General features: G+C 39.5%; 1 protein-coding gene across 2 annotated transcripts in view; it reads left to right on the top strand.

Moving 5' to 3' along the window:
• The window catches only part of etv6 (ETS variant transcription factor 6), a 66,405-nt gene extending 52,030 nt beyond the window's left edge, over positions 1–14,375 (top strand). For both annotated transcript variants that reach the window (XM_063004680.1, XM_063004672.1), the window contains exons 5-8: positions 3,896–4,498; positions 9,829–9,971; positions 11,950–12,050; positions 13,868–14,375. In XM_063004680.1, the coding sequence (XP_062860750.1) occupies positions 3,896–4,498; positions 9,829–9,971; positions 11,950–12,050; positions 13,868–13,970 (950 nt within the window). In that variant the 3' untranslated portion in view covers positions 13,971–14,375. The remainder of the gene's footprint in view (positions 1–3,895; positions 4,499–9,828; positions 9,972–11,949; positions 12,051–13,867) is intronic.
• The last annotated feature ends 2,573 nt before the right edge of the window (positions 14,376–16,948 follow it).

Genomic DNA, 16,948 nt, shown 5'->3' with positions numbered 1-16,948 from the left:
TTGTGTAACCAGTAATTACCGTTCCTGTCATGAATGTAATTAAAGTGTGTAAAACATGACGTATAATAAAATAAAAATAAAATAAAGAAATAAAACAAATCCATCTAAAACTGAAACCATTACAAAAACATATTGCATTACTAAGAAAAAAAAACACATCTTAATAAATATTAAAATATTTTTTATTTAATTATGGTAAAATCAGGAGTCACGTCACCCACCCTACTATGAAGATGCATTATCACCTAACTTGCAGTAATCTGTTTTATTAATGAAAATGGGCAGCAAGAATTTGGGTGCTTTTTGTATGGAGTTTGCCTGTTCTCCTCATATCTGTGTGGTTTCCTCCAGGAGCTCCGGTTTCCTCCTACAGTCCAAAGACATGCAAGTGAGGTGAATTGGAGATACAAAATTGTCCATTGTGTTTTTAATTAAAGCCTTGAACTGATGAATCTGGTGTAACGAGTAACCACCTTTTCTGTCATGAGTGTAACCAAAAGTGTTTAAAACATGACATTAATATCCTAATAAATAAATATTAAAGAAAATGTGTTCTGAACAAGTCATAACATTTATCATATCATATCATAACTGGACTTATGAGAACTTTGCTCTGTCTTGATAGTGTATTGTCACAAAATAGAAAGGCAGGCTTTGTAAGGAGTGAAAGTGGCAAAGTATCCAAGAAAGCTGAGTCTTATCTCATTTGACTATAAATAAGTAATTGAGCAGTTTCCTTGTTGGACGACTTTGTACCCCTTGTGGTTTAGGTCTTGATACACTGATTACAAAACAAGGGTGTACCTTGAATCAACAGGTATATGAGGAGGAAGTGGCGGTTAGGAATGTTGACAGAAAAACCTGTTGTACAAGGAAATGCCCTGTTTTTAAATAGTATGCTTAAGGTTACAACTGGCACACACATTGTTAGTTAAACATTAAATTAACATTATTGGCAGTTTGGCAGGTTAATAAAGGAATTCTTGAGATGTTGTAACAATGTAGTTCATCTGCCTGAATTTACATTCATTCATTCAGTGAGAATGGAATAGTATAATGTTTATTAAGCAAAGTACCTTTATTACACCAAAATAAACGTTGTGTAAGAAGTAAGGCCTTTAGGCATCAGCTTTGCCACATCATGACTGACCCTGCCCTCTACTCCCAACTTTTGAAGTAGCTAATATATGCAAGAAAAAGAAATGCATTGTACTGTACTGTGTTTATACTCCTCTCCCCATATGGGTAAATAACACAAAATTAATAGTATGATCTTTGGGACAGTGGTAGCTTAGTGGGCTATCAATGAAAGATTGTTGGTTCAAATCCAGGCTCTGTTATGCAGCCACTGTTGGGTCCTTGAGCAAGGCCCTTAACCCAGTCTACCCAAGGGGGCTGTACAATGGCTGACCCTGCGCTCTGACCCCAGCTTTTAAACAAGAATACATTGTACGTGTGTATGCAAATATGACAACAAAGGCATGCTATGCTATCTTTTATGTGGGTGGCACGGTGGCTCAGTGGGTAGCAAGAAGATCCTGGGTTTGATCCCCAGGTGGGGCAGTCTGGGTTCTTTCTATGTGAAGTTTGCATGTTCTCCCCGTGTACACATGGGTTTCCTCTGGGAGCTTCGGTTTTCTCCCACAGTCCAAAGACGTGAAGTGAGGTGAATTGGAGATACAAAATTGTCCATGACTGTGTGTTTGAATTTAAACCTGTGAACTGATGAATCTTGTGTAAAGATGTAACCAAAGTGTAAAACATGATGCTAAAATCCTAATAAGTAAAGATCGTTAATGTTGGAAAATATTTTTTCAAGCGGAGTGCCCTCTGCTGGATATGAGGGTACTTTACAAGGACATTCCATTCACCTGTCTTGTTGAATTAAGTTTTGTTTTAGGCATGTTTGTGTTTAAAAAAACACGTTTACAAAAAATAACTTGGAAACTTGCTTTTAAATAAAAAAAAAAGAAGGAAATTGGATCAATCTTTCTTTATTTAGGGTTCATTTTGCGTTGCAGCCAAACATTTCTGAGAAGTACACATGCCAAAGACCTTTGAGAGGTAAACATGTGATTTAGGGTTGGGAAAACCTGCTTTTAAATACTTATAAAAGTAGTGTTTGTGTATGGTTATGCATTTATTTTACTTAAATTAATGATAATAAGGTGGGAAGAGAAAGGAGAAATAAACAACAGGTATTTATTCTAATTGCTTAGTGATATTTGGCCATTACAATACTCATAGCTTTGGTGCATTTCTGGTCCTCAGAATTCATGTGTTAATATGTGCATGCATGTACTTATGGGTACATTATTTACTTAGGGAAATGTAATTGTTTCAGTATTTGTGGTTCATGAGTTTAATTGTTTTTTTTTAATATATATATTTATAGCACATGAGTATTTTGCTGTCTGGATATTAATGGCTCTGTTGTATGAGGCAGGAGCAAACTGTGACTCCTAAACATTAACCTACCCAACCCCTGTAACATTCTCGGTACATAACGTACCAGTTTTTATTACAGTGCTTTTTGTATTTATTTATTTATTATTTTTTTTAATTATTATTATTATCTATTTTTTCCCACTTTTTTATCCCCAATTTTTATCCCCTAATCTAGTCATCTCCAATTACCCTGATTGCGTCCTCTATACTGATTCGACCCTTCACCGCTGACTGAGGATGCCACTCAACTGACTTGCGCCCCCCTCCGGTACACAATCAGTACAGACTGCATTTTTCACCTGCACAAGCCGAGTTCATACACCAAGAGACACTGTGCACGGAGGTCACACCCCCCTCAATGTTATTCCTCAGCCCTGTGCAGGTGCCGTCAGTCAACCAGCAGGGGCCACAGTTGTACCAGTTATGAGGACCTATGCTCCGACTTCTACCGCTAACCCTGAACAACGGCAAATCGTTGTTCATGCTGCCGCCCAACCTAGTCGGAAAGGTAGAGCTGAGTTTCGATACGATGTATCTGGAAACCCCAACTCTGGTGAGCTAGTGTACTTTCCCGCTGCGCCACCTGAGCGGTGCTTTTTGTATTTATTGAGCGTTTGATTTGGTGTGTAGTGTGGGAACACTCAGAATCATATTGAAACATTACTGTTTTTGTAATTATCAAAATTATTTTAAACAATTTTATTGTCTATTTTTGAGATACATGGATAAAGACACAAGGTGCAATTTGGGTATTTAAGGCTAAGGAGGATTTGACAGTCTTATTTATACTGGCCATTTTGCTTCAAACAAATCAAATAAATAAATGAAAAATCCCCAAAATGTTACATATTTGATGATGCTTGATAATGTTTTAACTGCAAAACAAAAATTTGCGGTAAATGTCACGCTAAAAGCTTACCTTAGCATGTGTTTTTTAAAATAAAGCCATATTTACAAGGGTTCTTCAAATAGTTTGTGCACTTTTTTAAACTCTATTTATTAGGAACAAATTACATCACTTTTCTCAAATTCACCTTCCTTTGCGATGCTTTTTTGTCATACCAACTTTTTAAAGCCATCAGCAAAAAATAATTTTGGTTGAGCGCGTAGCCACTGATGCACTCACATCATCTTCATATGAAAATCTTCTTCCCCTTAAAACTTCTTTAAGCGTCCAAAAAGGTGGAAATCAGATGGCGCTAAATCTGGACTATAAACTCTCTCTCAGTCTCTCAGACACGACCAATTACTACTCCTCCCGCCCTCACCGTTTCCAACTAAAATAAAAGTGAGGAAACATTTGAAGATCCCTTGTATATTCATGTGTTGATTCAATAAAAATGTAAAAAGGCACATCACCACACACGTTCCCTTTGCACTTTTTTCTGAACATCCTTTTCTCTTACTGTGCATTATAAACTTACCCTTCTCTTTCTTTTTGCATTAGAAACGGTACTAAGAACCCCACGTGGCACAGCTGCACATCCCCTCCACCCTCCGACCATTGAGCTACGTCACCGTTCACGCTCGCCTCACCGGTCACCCTCCAATATTGTACATGTCCACCTTTCCTCAGCTGAGGATGCCCAGCCTGTGGCCTCCCAGCTACCTGACAGCAACAACCACCTCCCTGAGGACCTATATCCGCTTTCAGTATCGCCCACGGCCCCCAACGGGCACGGTCCTGGTTCACGCGAGGTCCAACGCCCAGTCAGCCCATCACAAGAAGAGGCAGTGCCTCCTCGGGTCATCCAGCTGATGCCCAGTGCTATCATGCACCCATTGCTGCTGAGCCCTGGACGAGTAGGGATGCCCAGCGACTTCAGACACGGCCGTGCCCAGGCACAAGAAAATGGGCGTGATGGAAAGGGCCATCATCATCATAACCACCACCATCCTCATCATCCTCCAGCCCATCATGCACTAAGTCTAGCAGCGCATCAGCAACAGCAGCAACCTCACCAACAGGAAGATGCTCGCTATAGAAACCAGATGCTCATGCCTGTGTCTCCTCCCGAGGAACAGGTCATGCCTATTGGACGCATCGCTGGTAAGAGCATTTTCTTTTTATGTCCAGCAAGAATCTATTGCACTAACCAGCATTATTCACCTCTGACTAATATTTCATATTGTCTAATATCATGATATACATTTCATATTCTCTAATATCCTGATTTAATAAAGGGATTGTGTGTGTAAAATTATGCAAACAAAATCCATGCTTATTTTTCTATAGTCTTTTAAATAAGCAAAATGAGTTATTGTGATGGAACATGTAGCACTGTTGTTCTTGTTAAAAATACTGTTCCAGGTGGCGTAGCGGTAAAACACCCTAGCACACCAGAGCTGACATTTCGAACTCGTCGTTTCGAAATTCAGCTTGCCACCTGGCAGGCTGGGCGCCTACACAAACAAGGATTGGTGATTGGGACCTCATAACTGATGCAATTACGACCTCTGCTGGCTGATTGATGCCACCTGCACAGAGTCGGGGGATAATGAGGATCAGGGTGTGGCTTTCCATACACAAAGCTGATCCACATGTACATGCAGGTGAAAAGATGCAGTCGGCTACTGCACACGTGTCGGAGGGGGCGTGTGTCAGTCTCGCTCTCATCAATCAGGGTGGAGATCAACATCAGTAGAGAGGAAGCATAATGCAATCGGGTAATTGGATACGACTAGACTGGGAGGGAATTGGGAAAAATGCAAAAAAAAAAATTGTATAATGCTTGTATACAGCAGTGTTTTTTTAAACAACCCACATTTTGTCCATGATTTCTTCTGTGACCCAAGCAACAGAAAAAATTCATCTTACTCTCTCTGTGCAATCTGGTCCCAAATGTAACATAAAGCCTCCACAAGTGGGCGTTCACGCACAGGTTTATTTAATTATTATTATTTTTCTCTGCAACCCATTTTTTCAGCTCACAGCCGGGGCGGCACGGTGGCTAAGTGGGTAGCACTGTCGCCTCACAGCAAGAAGGTCCTGGGTTCGATCCCCAGGTGGGGCGGTCCAGGTCCTTTTTGTGTGAAGTTTGCATGTTCTCCCCGTGTCTGTGTGGGTTTCCTCCCACAGTCCAAAGACATGCAATGAGGTGAATTGGAGACACTAAATTGTCCAAGACTGTGTTCAATATAAACTTGTGAACTGATGAATCTTGTGTAATGAGTAACTACCGTTTCTTTCATGAATGTAATCAAAGGTAAAACATGACGTTAAAATTCTAATAAGCAATAAACAAACAGCTCACAGCCGAAAAACCCTGGTCAACAGCATAAGAGAATTTTAATGTGAGGTACAATTTAAGACAATATAAAAAATATAGTCTGAAATGCTTTTAAATATTGCACTGGCATTATACTTCATTCTTAGTGCGCTTTTAGATGTGAACATTTCCACTGTTTGTGTTTTTATAATTATATGGATTGTTTTAGTACGTTGTACGTTGGATACAGATGGATGTGTACAAAGAAAAAAACAAATTAGTTTATTCATTTACTACCTTCATTTATAACCTTTTTTCTTGTTTAAGCAAACTACGGTAATGCAAAGTTAATATGAACCTCATTTTATAATTCTCTTTAACTGACAAAATGTAAAGGAAAAACTGACCTTGTAGTTTGTTAATATTTCGGTTTCGATCCCTGCAACGCACTCTTCCTCTGTTCTAAAGAAAAAATTTGGAACAGAGAGGTACACTATATTGCCAAAAGTATTCGCTCGTCTGCCTTCACACGCGTATGAACTTGAGTGACATCCCATTCTTAACCCATAGGGTTTAATATGATGTCGGCCCACCCTTTGCAGCTATAACAGCTTCAACTCTTCTGGAAAGGCTTTCCACAAGGTTTAGGAGTGTGTTTATGGGAATTTTTGACCATTCTTCCAGAAGCGCATTTGTGAGGTCAGCCACTGATGTTGGACGAGAAGGCCTGGCTCACAGTCTCCTCTCTAATTCATCCCAAAGCTGTTCTATCGGGTTGAGGTCAGGACTCTTTGCAGGCCAGTCAAGTTCTTCCACACCAAACTTACTCATCCATGTCTTTATGGACCTTGCTTTGTGCACTGGTGCACAGTCATGTTGGAACAGGAAGGGGCCATCCCCAAACCGTTCCCACAAAGTTGGGAGCATGAAATTGTCCAAAATCTCTTGGTATGCTGAAGCATTAAGAGGTTCTTTCACTGGAACTAAGGGGCCGAGCCCAACTCCTGAAAAACAACCCCACACCATAATCCTGCCTCCATCAAACTTTACACTTGGCACAATGCAGTCACACAAGTACCGTTCTCCTGGCAACCGCCAAACCCAGACTCATCTATCAGACGGAGAAGCGTGATTCGTCACTCCAGAGAACACGTCTCCACTGCTCTAGTCCAGTGGTGGCGTGCTTTACACCACTGCATCCGATGCTTTGCATTGTGCTTGGTGATGTAAGGCTTGGATGCAGCTGCTCGGCCATGGAAACCCATTCCATCAAGCTCTCTACACACTGTTCTTGAGCTAACCTGAAGGCCACATGAAGTTTGGAGGTCTGTAGCGATTGACTCTGCAGAAAGTTGGTGACCTCTGTGCACTATGCGCCTCAGCATCCGCTGACTCCGCTCTCTAATTTTACATGGCCTACTACTTCGTGGCTGAGTTGCTGTCGTTCCTAATTACTTCCACTTTGTTATAATACTAGTGACAGTTGTCTGTGGAATATTTAGTAGTGAGGAAATTTCACGACTGGACTTGTTGCACAGGTGGCATCCTATCACTCCTGAGAGCGACCCATTCTTTCACAAATGTTTGTAGAAGCAGTCCTCATGCCTAGGTGCTTGGTTTTATACACCTGTGGCCATGGAAGTGATTGGAACACCTGAATTCAATGATTTGGATGGGTGAGTGAATACTTTTGGCAATATAGTGCATTTGCCATTGTGTTACATCATCTTTTCTTATTTATTCCACTTTTCAAATTCTTGGGAACTGAAGATACTAATTGTTCAAGTTTTGCATTTTTGCTTGATACAAGACTTCAGCTGCTCATCAGTTTGTGGTCGATATTCTCTGATACTGTCAGATTCTCCTCTTTATTCACAGTACATTTTTAGTCGGGGACAGATCTCAACAACACACAGATCACTCCCACACTCTCTGTATCTGTGAAACCATGCTGTTATAAAGCATGCAAAATGAGGCCTGGAATTGTCTTGTTGAAACCATGGGCTTCACTGTTAAACACCTCCAATGAGGGCGGCACGGTGGCTAAGTGGGTAGCACTGTCTCCTCACAGCAAGAAGGTCCTAGGTTTGATTCCCAGGTGGGGCGGTCCGGGTCCTTTCTGTGTGGAGTTTGCATGTGCTCCCCGTGTCCGCATGGGTTTCCTCCCTCAGTCCAAAGACATGCAAGTGAGGTGAACTGGAGACACTAAATTGTCCATGACTGTGTTAGATATAACCTTGTGAACTGATGAACCTTCTGTGTAATGAATAACTACCGATCCTGTCATGAATGTAACCAAAGTGTAAAACATGACGTTAAAATCCTAATAAACAAACACCACCAATGATACCTTCACATGTTTGGTAGTCACCGATGCTGTAGGCACTGATGCACCCACATACCGTGATAGATTTTGGCTTTTGTACTTTTTGCACAAAAACTTGACTGCATAGAATTTGTTTTGGTTTTTTATTTGTGCAATAGAGTTTTAGGTTGAATATTTTGATGCAGTGGTAGACTGTGTTAATTGACAGCAGTTTTCTGAAATACTCCCGAACCCATGTGGCTATATACACTGATCATTCATAACATTAAAACCACCTCCTTGTTTCTACACTCGCTGTCCATTTTATCAGCTCCACTTACCATATCGAAGCACTTTGTAGTTCTACAATTACTGACTGTAGTCCATCTGTTTCTCTGCATGTTTTGTTAGCCCGCTTTAATGCTGTTCTTCAGTGGTCAGGACTCTCCCAGGACCACTACAGAGCAGGTATTATTTGGGTGGTGGGTCATTCTCAGCACTGCAGTGACACTGACATGGTGGTGGTGTGTTAGGGAGGTGTTTAAAAACTCATCAGCATTGCTGTGTCTGATGCACTCATACCAGCACAACACACACTGTCACTGCTGGATTGAGAATAGTACACCAACCAAAAACATCCAGCCAACTGCGCCCTGTGGGCAGCGTCCTGTAACCACTGATGACGGTCTAGAAGATGACCAACTCAAACAGCAGCAATAGATGAGTGATCGTCTCTGACTACATCTACAAGGTGGACCAACTAGGTAGGAGTGTCTAATAGAGTGGACAGTGAGTGGACACGGTACTTAAAAACTCCAGCAGCGCTGCTGTGTCTGATTCACTCATACCAGCACAACACACACTAACACACCACCACCATGTCAGTGTCACTGCAGTGCTGAGAATGACCCACCACTTAAATAATACCTGCTCTGTGGTGGTCGTGTGGGGGTCCTGACCATTGAAGAACAGGGTGAAAGCAGGTTAAAAAAGTATGTAGAGAAATAGATGGACTACAGTCAGTAATTGTAGATCGGTGTATAATTACAGATGCATGATACTGGGTCCAAGGCCACTGTGGGGTACTGACAGTGAACTGAGTAGCAATAGCAAATAAAGTCCCAGACAGCTGACTTGAATCCCCCACTAGGCGTCAAACACCTAATAGCCTCTAAAATCAAGATCAAATGGCAATGGAATGGAGTTGGAAAGCACAAATGTCCCTACATAGATACACGGTCAATAATGCATCTATAAAAATGAGAGGACCAAGTAGCGTATACCACACTTCAAACTAACACGTCTATACCTGATAAAGGGTTAAGATCGCTCCTTCTGCAAGAACTGCCTAATGTCTATCGCCATCAAACAGCTACTAACTGAAGGTCCTGGATAACTACAAAAAAGACAACTATCATTATCCAAACCATTGGAGGAAACATTTAACCAAGACAGCAGAAACTATTATCAATTTCCTAAAAAAATTTAAATCTAAAAACATAATGGCTGTTTGCAAACGAGTACAATAGCAACCAATCCTGTCATGAAACAGCCAATAAGCCAGCATAGCATTAACATGCAATTAAAATCAAATGATCTTTTAAAAAGGATGGGCAACTTCATATTAATCCCCATGGTTTTGAAATAGGACCTCCAACAAGTTCATGATTGGGTGTCCACGCATTTTTAGTAATCTAGATTATGTTCTTATCCCAGTTTGCACATCCATATGTATTAATTACACAATGCATCTTTAACATTGTTTTCAGGCTTCTATTGAGTAAGAGACAATAAAGTCTAAAGAGCAAGTTTATCTCCTGATTTTTGTAGGTAATGATAAATCATTTTCTTTCCTCTTTGCTTTAGACTGCAGACTGTTGTGGGACTACGTGTATCAGCTCCTGTCTGACAGCCGCTATGAGAATTACATACGCTGGGAGGATCGTGACACCAAAGTCTTCAGAATAATTGACCCCAACGGTCTGGCTCGTCTGTGGGGAAACCATAAGGTGCTTTTATACACACACGTTAAATTTTGTACAGTTTTAAGATTGTGCTACAGATATGAGGGTTCTTTAAAAACAAGTTACATCACTTTTTGACATAGTCACCTTCTGATGCATTTTCCCAGCGTCGTACCAACTTTTTAATGCCATCAGCAAAAAATGTTTTGGTTGTGTGTGTAGCCACTGATGCACCGCTGCTTGCATATCACCATCACATAAATCTTCTTCCCCTTAAAGCTTCTTTGTGCAATCCAAAAAAGTGGCGCTAAATCCAGACCATAAGCTCTCTCAGTCTCTCAGACACGACCAATTACTACTCCTCCCACCCTCACCGTTCCCAACCAAAATATAAAAGTGCGGAAACTTTTTGAAGATCCCTTGTATAAATATAAATATAATGGCAATACATAAAGTTATGTTTGGTTGGGGTGCATTTTTAAAATATGCACAGTTTATAGGTGAAGATGAGACCAAATTTTATTCAACCTCTTGGCCTACGAATCAAATCAGTCATACAAGAACTAGACTTAAACTTGGACACGATTGCACAAACACAGCTGTTCATTATTCCACCCTGGGACCTTAAACGGATAAATATCATCATGGACATTTCTCAAAGCAAAAAATCAGAGACCCACCTAAACACATATAAACAGCGATTTCTAGAAGTCAGAGAAAGATTTCCTACATTCACTCCTATATACACAGACGGCTCAAAAACAGTCAGACAGACATCAGCAGCAATGGTATCTGGTCAACAACTAAAAGGAATAACCCTCCCCAAACAAAGCTCAATTTTCACAGCAGAAGCCCAAGCACTACTCCTAGCATTAGAGTATGCAGAATCAATTCAACAACGAAGAACACTCATATGCACAGACTCAAAATCCTGTCTACAAGCACTCCAAGCTCTAGAAACCAACCACCCAACAATCACAGAAATTCTGCAGAAATTATATTACCTACAACAACACAGTAACAACATCATCTTATGCTGGATACCAGGACACTGCGGGCTCCTGGGCAACGAGAGAGCGGATCAAGCAGCAAAAAAGGCCACATGCATACCGGATCCAATGTACCAGATCCCATCAGTGGACCTCAAACCTAAAATAAACTCATATATCAAGGACAAATGGCAAAACGACTGGAACACACAGCAGAATAATAAATTGCACGAAGCTAATCCCACTATTGGGGAAAAAATGAAGACCTACCTCGAAAACCGTTGGGACCAGACAGTGTACGCAAGATGCCGTATTGGACACACAAGATTAACACACACGTACCTGATAAAAGACGAAGCTATCCCATATTGCGCAACATGCCAAACACAGATTACAATAAAACATCTAATGCTGGAATGTATCATCTATAACCATGAAAGACAACAGATCTTACCAGCAAAAACCATAAAGGAACTCTTTACCAAGACAAAAGCAACAACACTCCTAAAATTCCTGTCATTAATAAAACTGATGCAACACATATAAATGAACATACATAGACCACAGACATAACTTCTCAAAGTCAAATGAAATAAGTAAATAAAAGACAGATCACAACCTTTCCTGCCATGAACATGGCCCAAAGGGCAGACATGGCGTTAAAAACTAAAAACTAAACTATAGGTGAAGATGTGGACTTTTTAACCAACTGTGTTTGTAGGTGCAGTGTCACTCAAACAAAACTGGGCGCAAGGCTGGAATACACCTTTATCAGAGCAACACACAGTCACTAGCTTAAACTTTGGGGCAGCCAATATGCCTACTGTATGTTTTTGAGAGGTGGGAAAAACAGATTAAACGGAACACACTTAAACATCCAACCTCATCACATACAGTTGATGACCAAACTAGATGACCAAGGACCCTGTTTCCAGTCAAACTTTTGAAAATGTTGGTTTAATTGTTTGTCATGTATGAGGATGTGATTTATTTTATTTCTTATTTCTTACTGTCTTAAATGTTGTACTTTACAGAACCGGACCAACATGACATATGAAAAAATGTCAAGAGCACTACGACACTATTACAAACTCAACATCATCAGGAAAGAGCCTGGCCAGAGGTTGTTGTTCAGGTGAGATATGCCAAATTGTCTTTTTTTTCAAGATTTATCTATATTCTGGGATTCCTCTATTTCATGACTGCCACTGATATGGAAATTTGGGGTTTGTGAGCTTTAAAACCTAATTTACTTGTTTTATAAAAAGGATCACATGATTTTCAATGTTTTGGCTTAATCTCACAAATCAAAAATAAGAAGAGTTCAACTTTTTATTAAAGTCAATGTATTTACATAAAAATCACTCAAATAGATATTTAAAAAAAACACATCTGCTACAATTATTAAAATTTCTAGAAACAAACTGAAATTGAAAAGAATAAAATATAAATTGAAAAATGCTTTATTTGATCTGAGGGTCTAGAGACTTCAGCAGTAATCCATGACTTTCTGTTTTACTGGGGTATATTTACAGTGTCTACAGGCAATAATTACAAAGTTCCAATTAACTGGAACTGTGGTAAACAGATAGGAGTACTGAAATAGACGACGTACTGTATATTTTTAAGGATCTTGAACTAAGCCTATTCTATGGTCAGATAAAACAAACAAATTAGCTTTTTTTGGCAACAAAGAAAAGGTGGGTTTGCAGTAAAATATGAACGAGTACACTGATGCCCACTGTTAAGAATGGTGCAAGGTCTGTGATGTTGTGGGGTTTTTTTTCTCCAAAGACCCTGGTACCCTTGTTACAATACATTTCATTATGGACATTATGGATACCAGGACGTTTTAAATTTCAATTCCAGCAAGACAATGGGACTTATGACACTAGTTGATTTGGAGAGATTGTGTAAAGTGGAGTGGTTCTTGACCTCAATACTATTAAACACCTAAAACAGTGGTCGGTTTATTACCGGTCCGCACAGAAAGAATAAATAATCAGAGATCGCTAGAAAAGCAGTTTTTACTGCTTCCATTTCAAATTATTTAGGGTGTTATTGTCTCGTATCACCCCTAGGTGGGAGCAGCGTCACGTTGCAGCGAAAAAAAACGCATTTTCAATCATTTGTGACTAGTATTGTTAAATCCTCCTGTCCCTGTCGATCCGTGAAATTATATCTTATATAAAACCGTTCCGTGGTTCAAAAAAAGTTGAGGACCGCTGACCTAAAAGATGAGCACTGCTCTGCCACTTTTTTCCAAAGGATTGAGGTGGTTCTGCTTACCTTGCCACCGCACAACGCTCAGGGTAATGCAGCAGCAAGGTACTGACTAGCGGTTTTTCAGTCTGGTTAACCCAGTTCGCACATGCATGGTGGACAGAAACTGAGTCTTACTGTTTTACAAAACCCAGAAATGTTGTTTTCTAAGAGATTGTGAGAAAAATACGGCATGGCAACTAGTGAACTGTGAAATAGGGAGACCGGGTTTGCATTTCAGGTAGCAATGCCTCAATGTCCTGTAATCAGCTCTTGTTGCTTCGTAGCTTTTTAAGATTGAATTAGTTTCCTTAAATATTGATGTTTCCAAATGGCAACCATTGGCGGAGCTTTCTCATTTTACACTGAAATGATTTCATACAAAACTGCATGTGAATAAACTGTCAATACTGTCAAAATTGTGTGTTGTTTTTAAGCTTGGTTCTCAGTGGCACAAACAAAAAAAATTTGCTTTGCCCTGTATTATGTGAAAATGTGAAATACTGCCACATTCACCCAGCCTAGTGGTGAACAAAATGCCTGTCATCTGTAAGTGTGGTTATCAGCCCAACCGTACATCTGCAGATCATTAAATGGTGCTCTGTTTCTCAAGTTTGGTCTCTGTACCACTAATTAAGAAACCCTTATTAATATTGTTCATTTCTGTTTGTCGTTATTTGTTTACGACAGGTTCATGAAAACCCCAGACGAGATCATGAACGGACAGACAGATCGACTAGAACATCTGGAGTCAGATACGGATGATCAGATCTACGTGAAAGAGGAGTGTTGAGCACTTGCTGCGAAAGAGATGAACTTTTTTAAAGCCGTAGATGCCTCGTCAACGTTTGCTGTGTTTAGTATCACCCGAGCAGGCCCGGATGTTTGCTTTGATTGAAACAGGAGCCACCTTACAGGGACACAGTCATTTCCTGCACTGTTTTCTACTCTGAATATTGATAATTAAATTTGTTTTTCTTTTTTTCTGGTGTTTGTTTCAGAAGAATTACCCATATATGACAATCACTGTAATTAATAATTATTCCTACAAATCATCTGTTTCTAATTCCTGGCACAATGAAAGATTTCTGGGTTTTTTTGTGAGGTATTTTGAGTGTGTGTATTATGCACACATACTGCAGTTTGTGTAAACAAGTCATACAAGAGATTCCTTTAAGAATAAATTTTAATGACCGTCTCATTTGTTTTTCATATTTTGATTAACTATAGATTCTACAGCTCTGCAGATTACTACTCACACACAGCACCAACATACAGTACTTTCACATTACAGTGGTACCTTGTAACCCAACGTCCCCTAAACTCAACATCTTTGAAACCCAATGCCCTTAGTTGAGAAATTTGTACCTTTAAACTCAGCGTTTCCCTTAAACTCAACGTGTTCAGTTTGTTTTTTAAAAATGTATTTATTTAAATTCAAATTAACAATGAACAGTCGCTTTGTTCAGGGCTCATCAAAGTGTGAATATGAGGCGAATCTGCATTTGTATGGAATAACCGTCAGATTCACTCTGAAAGCTCCACATGTATCTGTGTTTAGCTGGATTTTTCTCCTGTCTCACTTTTAAACTTGTGTTACAGCTCGGACGTTCTGAGGAATTGTAAGAATCAGCTTTTTATTTCAGTGTTTTTATATTATATTTGTGTTAGTTTCAGTGTATAAGTGTCAAAAACATCCCAATTATTTTACATTAGCCTAAAATATATGCAAGTCCATGGGACCATGAAACACATTAACAGGTTTCCTATACATCCTTATGTGAAAAAAATACCTTGAAACTCAATGCCACTCCGAGAACCAATTGACGTTGAGTTTCAAGGTACCACTGTACAGTATAACAATGGAACTAAACCTCTTAAAAGAATGACATAAAGTACATAAATATACACTGATCAGCCATAACATTAAAACCACCTCCTTGTTTCTACACTCACTGTCCATTTTATCAGCTCCACTTACCATGTAAAAGCACTTTGTAGTTCTACAATTACTGACTAGTCCATCTGTTTCTCTGCATGCTTTGTTAGCTCCTTTCATGCTGTTCTTCAATGGTCAAGACTCTCCCAGGACTGCAGAGTAGGTATTATTTGGGCTGTGTTAGTGTGTGTTGTGCTGACACAGCAGCGCTGCTGGAGTTTTTAAACACCTCACTGTCACTGCTGAACTGAGTATAGTCCACCAACCAAAAATATCCAGCCAACAGCGGATATGCAGTGTCCTGTGACCACTGGTGAAGGTCTAGAAGATGACCAACTCAAACTGCAGCAATGGATGAGCGATCGTCTCTGACTTTACATCTACAAGGTGGAGTGTCTACTTGGTTAGGAGTGTCTAACAGAGTGGACAGTGAGTGGACACGGTATTTATAAACTCTCAGCAGTGTGTCTGATCCACTCATACCAGCGCAACACACACTAACACACCACCACCATGTCATTGTCACTGCAGCTCTGAGAATCATCCACCACCTAAATAATACATGCTCTGTGGTGGTCCTGTGAGGGTCCTGACCATTGAAGAACAGGGTGAAAGCAGGTTAAAAAAAGTATGTAGAGAAGCAGATGGACTACAGTTGTAGAACTACAAAGTGCTTCTATATGATAAGTGGAGCTGATAAAATGGACAGTGAGTGTAGAAACAAGGAGGTGGTTTTAATGTTATGGATGATCAGTGTATACATAAAATAGATGTTTTTAATAGTTTCTTTTTGTCTATTAACAAAAGAAAAATCTAAATCAAATTAATATTTGGTGTGGCTGCCCTTTGCTCTCAAAACAGCATCATTTCTTCTAGGTACACTGGCACACAGCTTTTAAAGGAACTTGGCAGGGAGGTTGTTCCAAACATCATGGAAAACTAACCACAGATCCTGGGCAAAGAGTTTTGGAGAGAAGCAGACCCAAACCATGATGCTTCCATTCCAAACGTCATGTACGAAAGATGACCACTAGAGGGGGGTTGCCAAAATAAATGTACAAGAGAATGCAACATGATAAATCGAGTTTTATTTCGAAATAAACATTACATCAACTGTGTGTAATATTAAACTTTGTCCACACGATGGCGCAAACTGAACAGGTTTGAAATACAACCAGGCTTTGGTTTGTTATAAGCCTCAGGGGTCAGAAACAAAAAATGATTTAATCTCACATAACAAGATTCACATTTTTTTTGAAAGATTATTTTAATATTACATAATCTTTGCCATAAATGTTTATATATAATGCTTGGAATGTCGAGAAAGATTTAGTATTGCTATAAAAATTATGCTAGTAGTTTAATTAACATCCAAAGCTATGTTTATAAGCCCCGCTGTACATTAATAATACAGTATATGCCTAAACCTAATAATAAAAATGAGTCATTGGTCTTTGTAATTCACATTAACTAAGACATACACCAAAGCTGAAGCAGTTTATTAAAAGTATTAACACGCATTGGGATTACTTTACCTCCTCTTTTATGAAAAAGAACATAAATACTACTTATAACTAAGCCCCTACCTAATTCACAGCCATGAAGGTTGTGTCACGGAGTGTAAATTAAGACGCTTCCCGTGTAAAATGTAAGGTTTGTGTTACAACGATTTAACATTTTTTGTTCATGTTGGGTATGAAATATGAGGCGCAATATGAGGCGGTCCTAGTAATCATACGGCAACTAAGTTAGTGTAAGAGACTTTTCTGTGATGTAGTGTGCTGACAATGTTTGATGTATGTGTTTATGTATTACGTGCATTTTGTCATTGT

Source organism: Trichomycterus rosablanca, chromosome 1 (genome assembly GCF_030014385.1).
Source record: "Trichomycterus rosablanca isolate fTriRos1 chromosome 1, fTriRos1.hap1, whole genome shotgun sequence".
Classification (NCBI taxonomy): domain Eukaryota; kingdom Metazoa; phylum Chordata; class Actinopteri; order Siluriformes; family Trichomycteridae; genus Trichomycterus; species Trichomycterus rosablanca.
The sequence above is the reverse complement of the archived record's forward strand: the minus strand, read 5'-3'. Positions and strand labels throughout refer to the sequence as shown.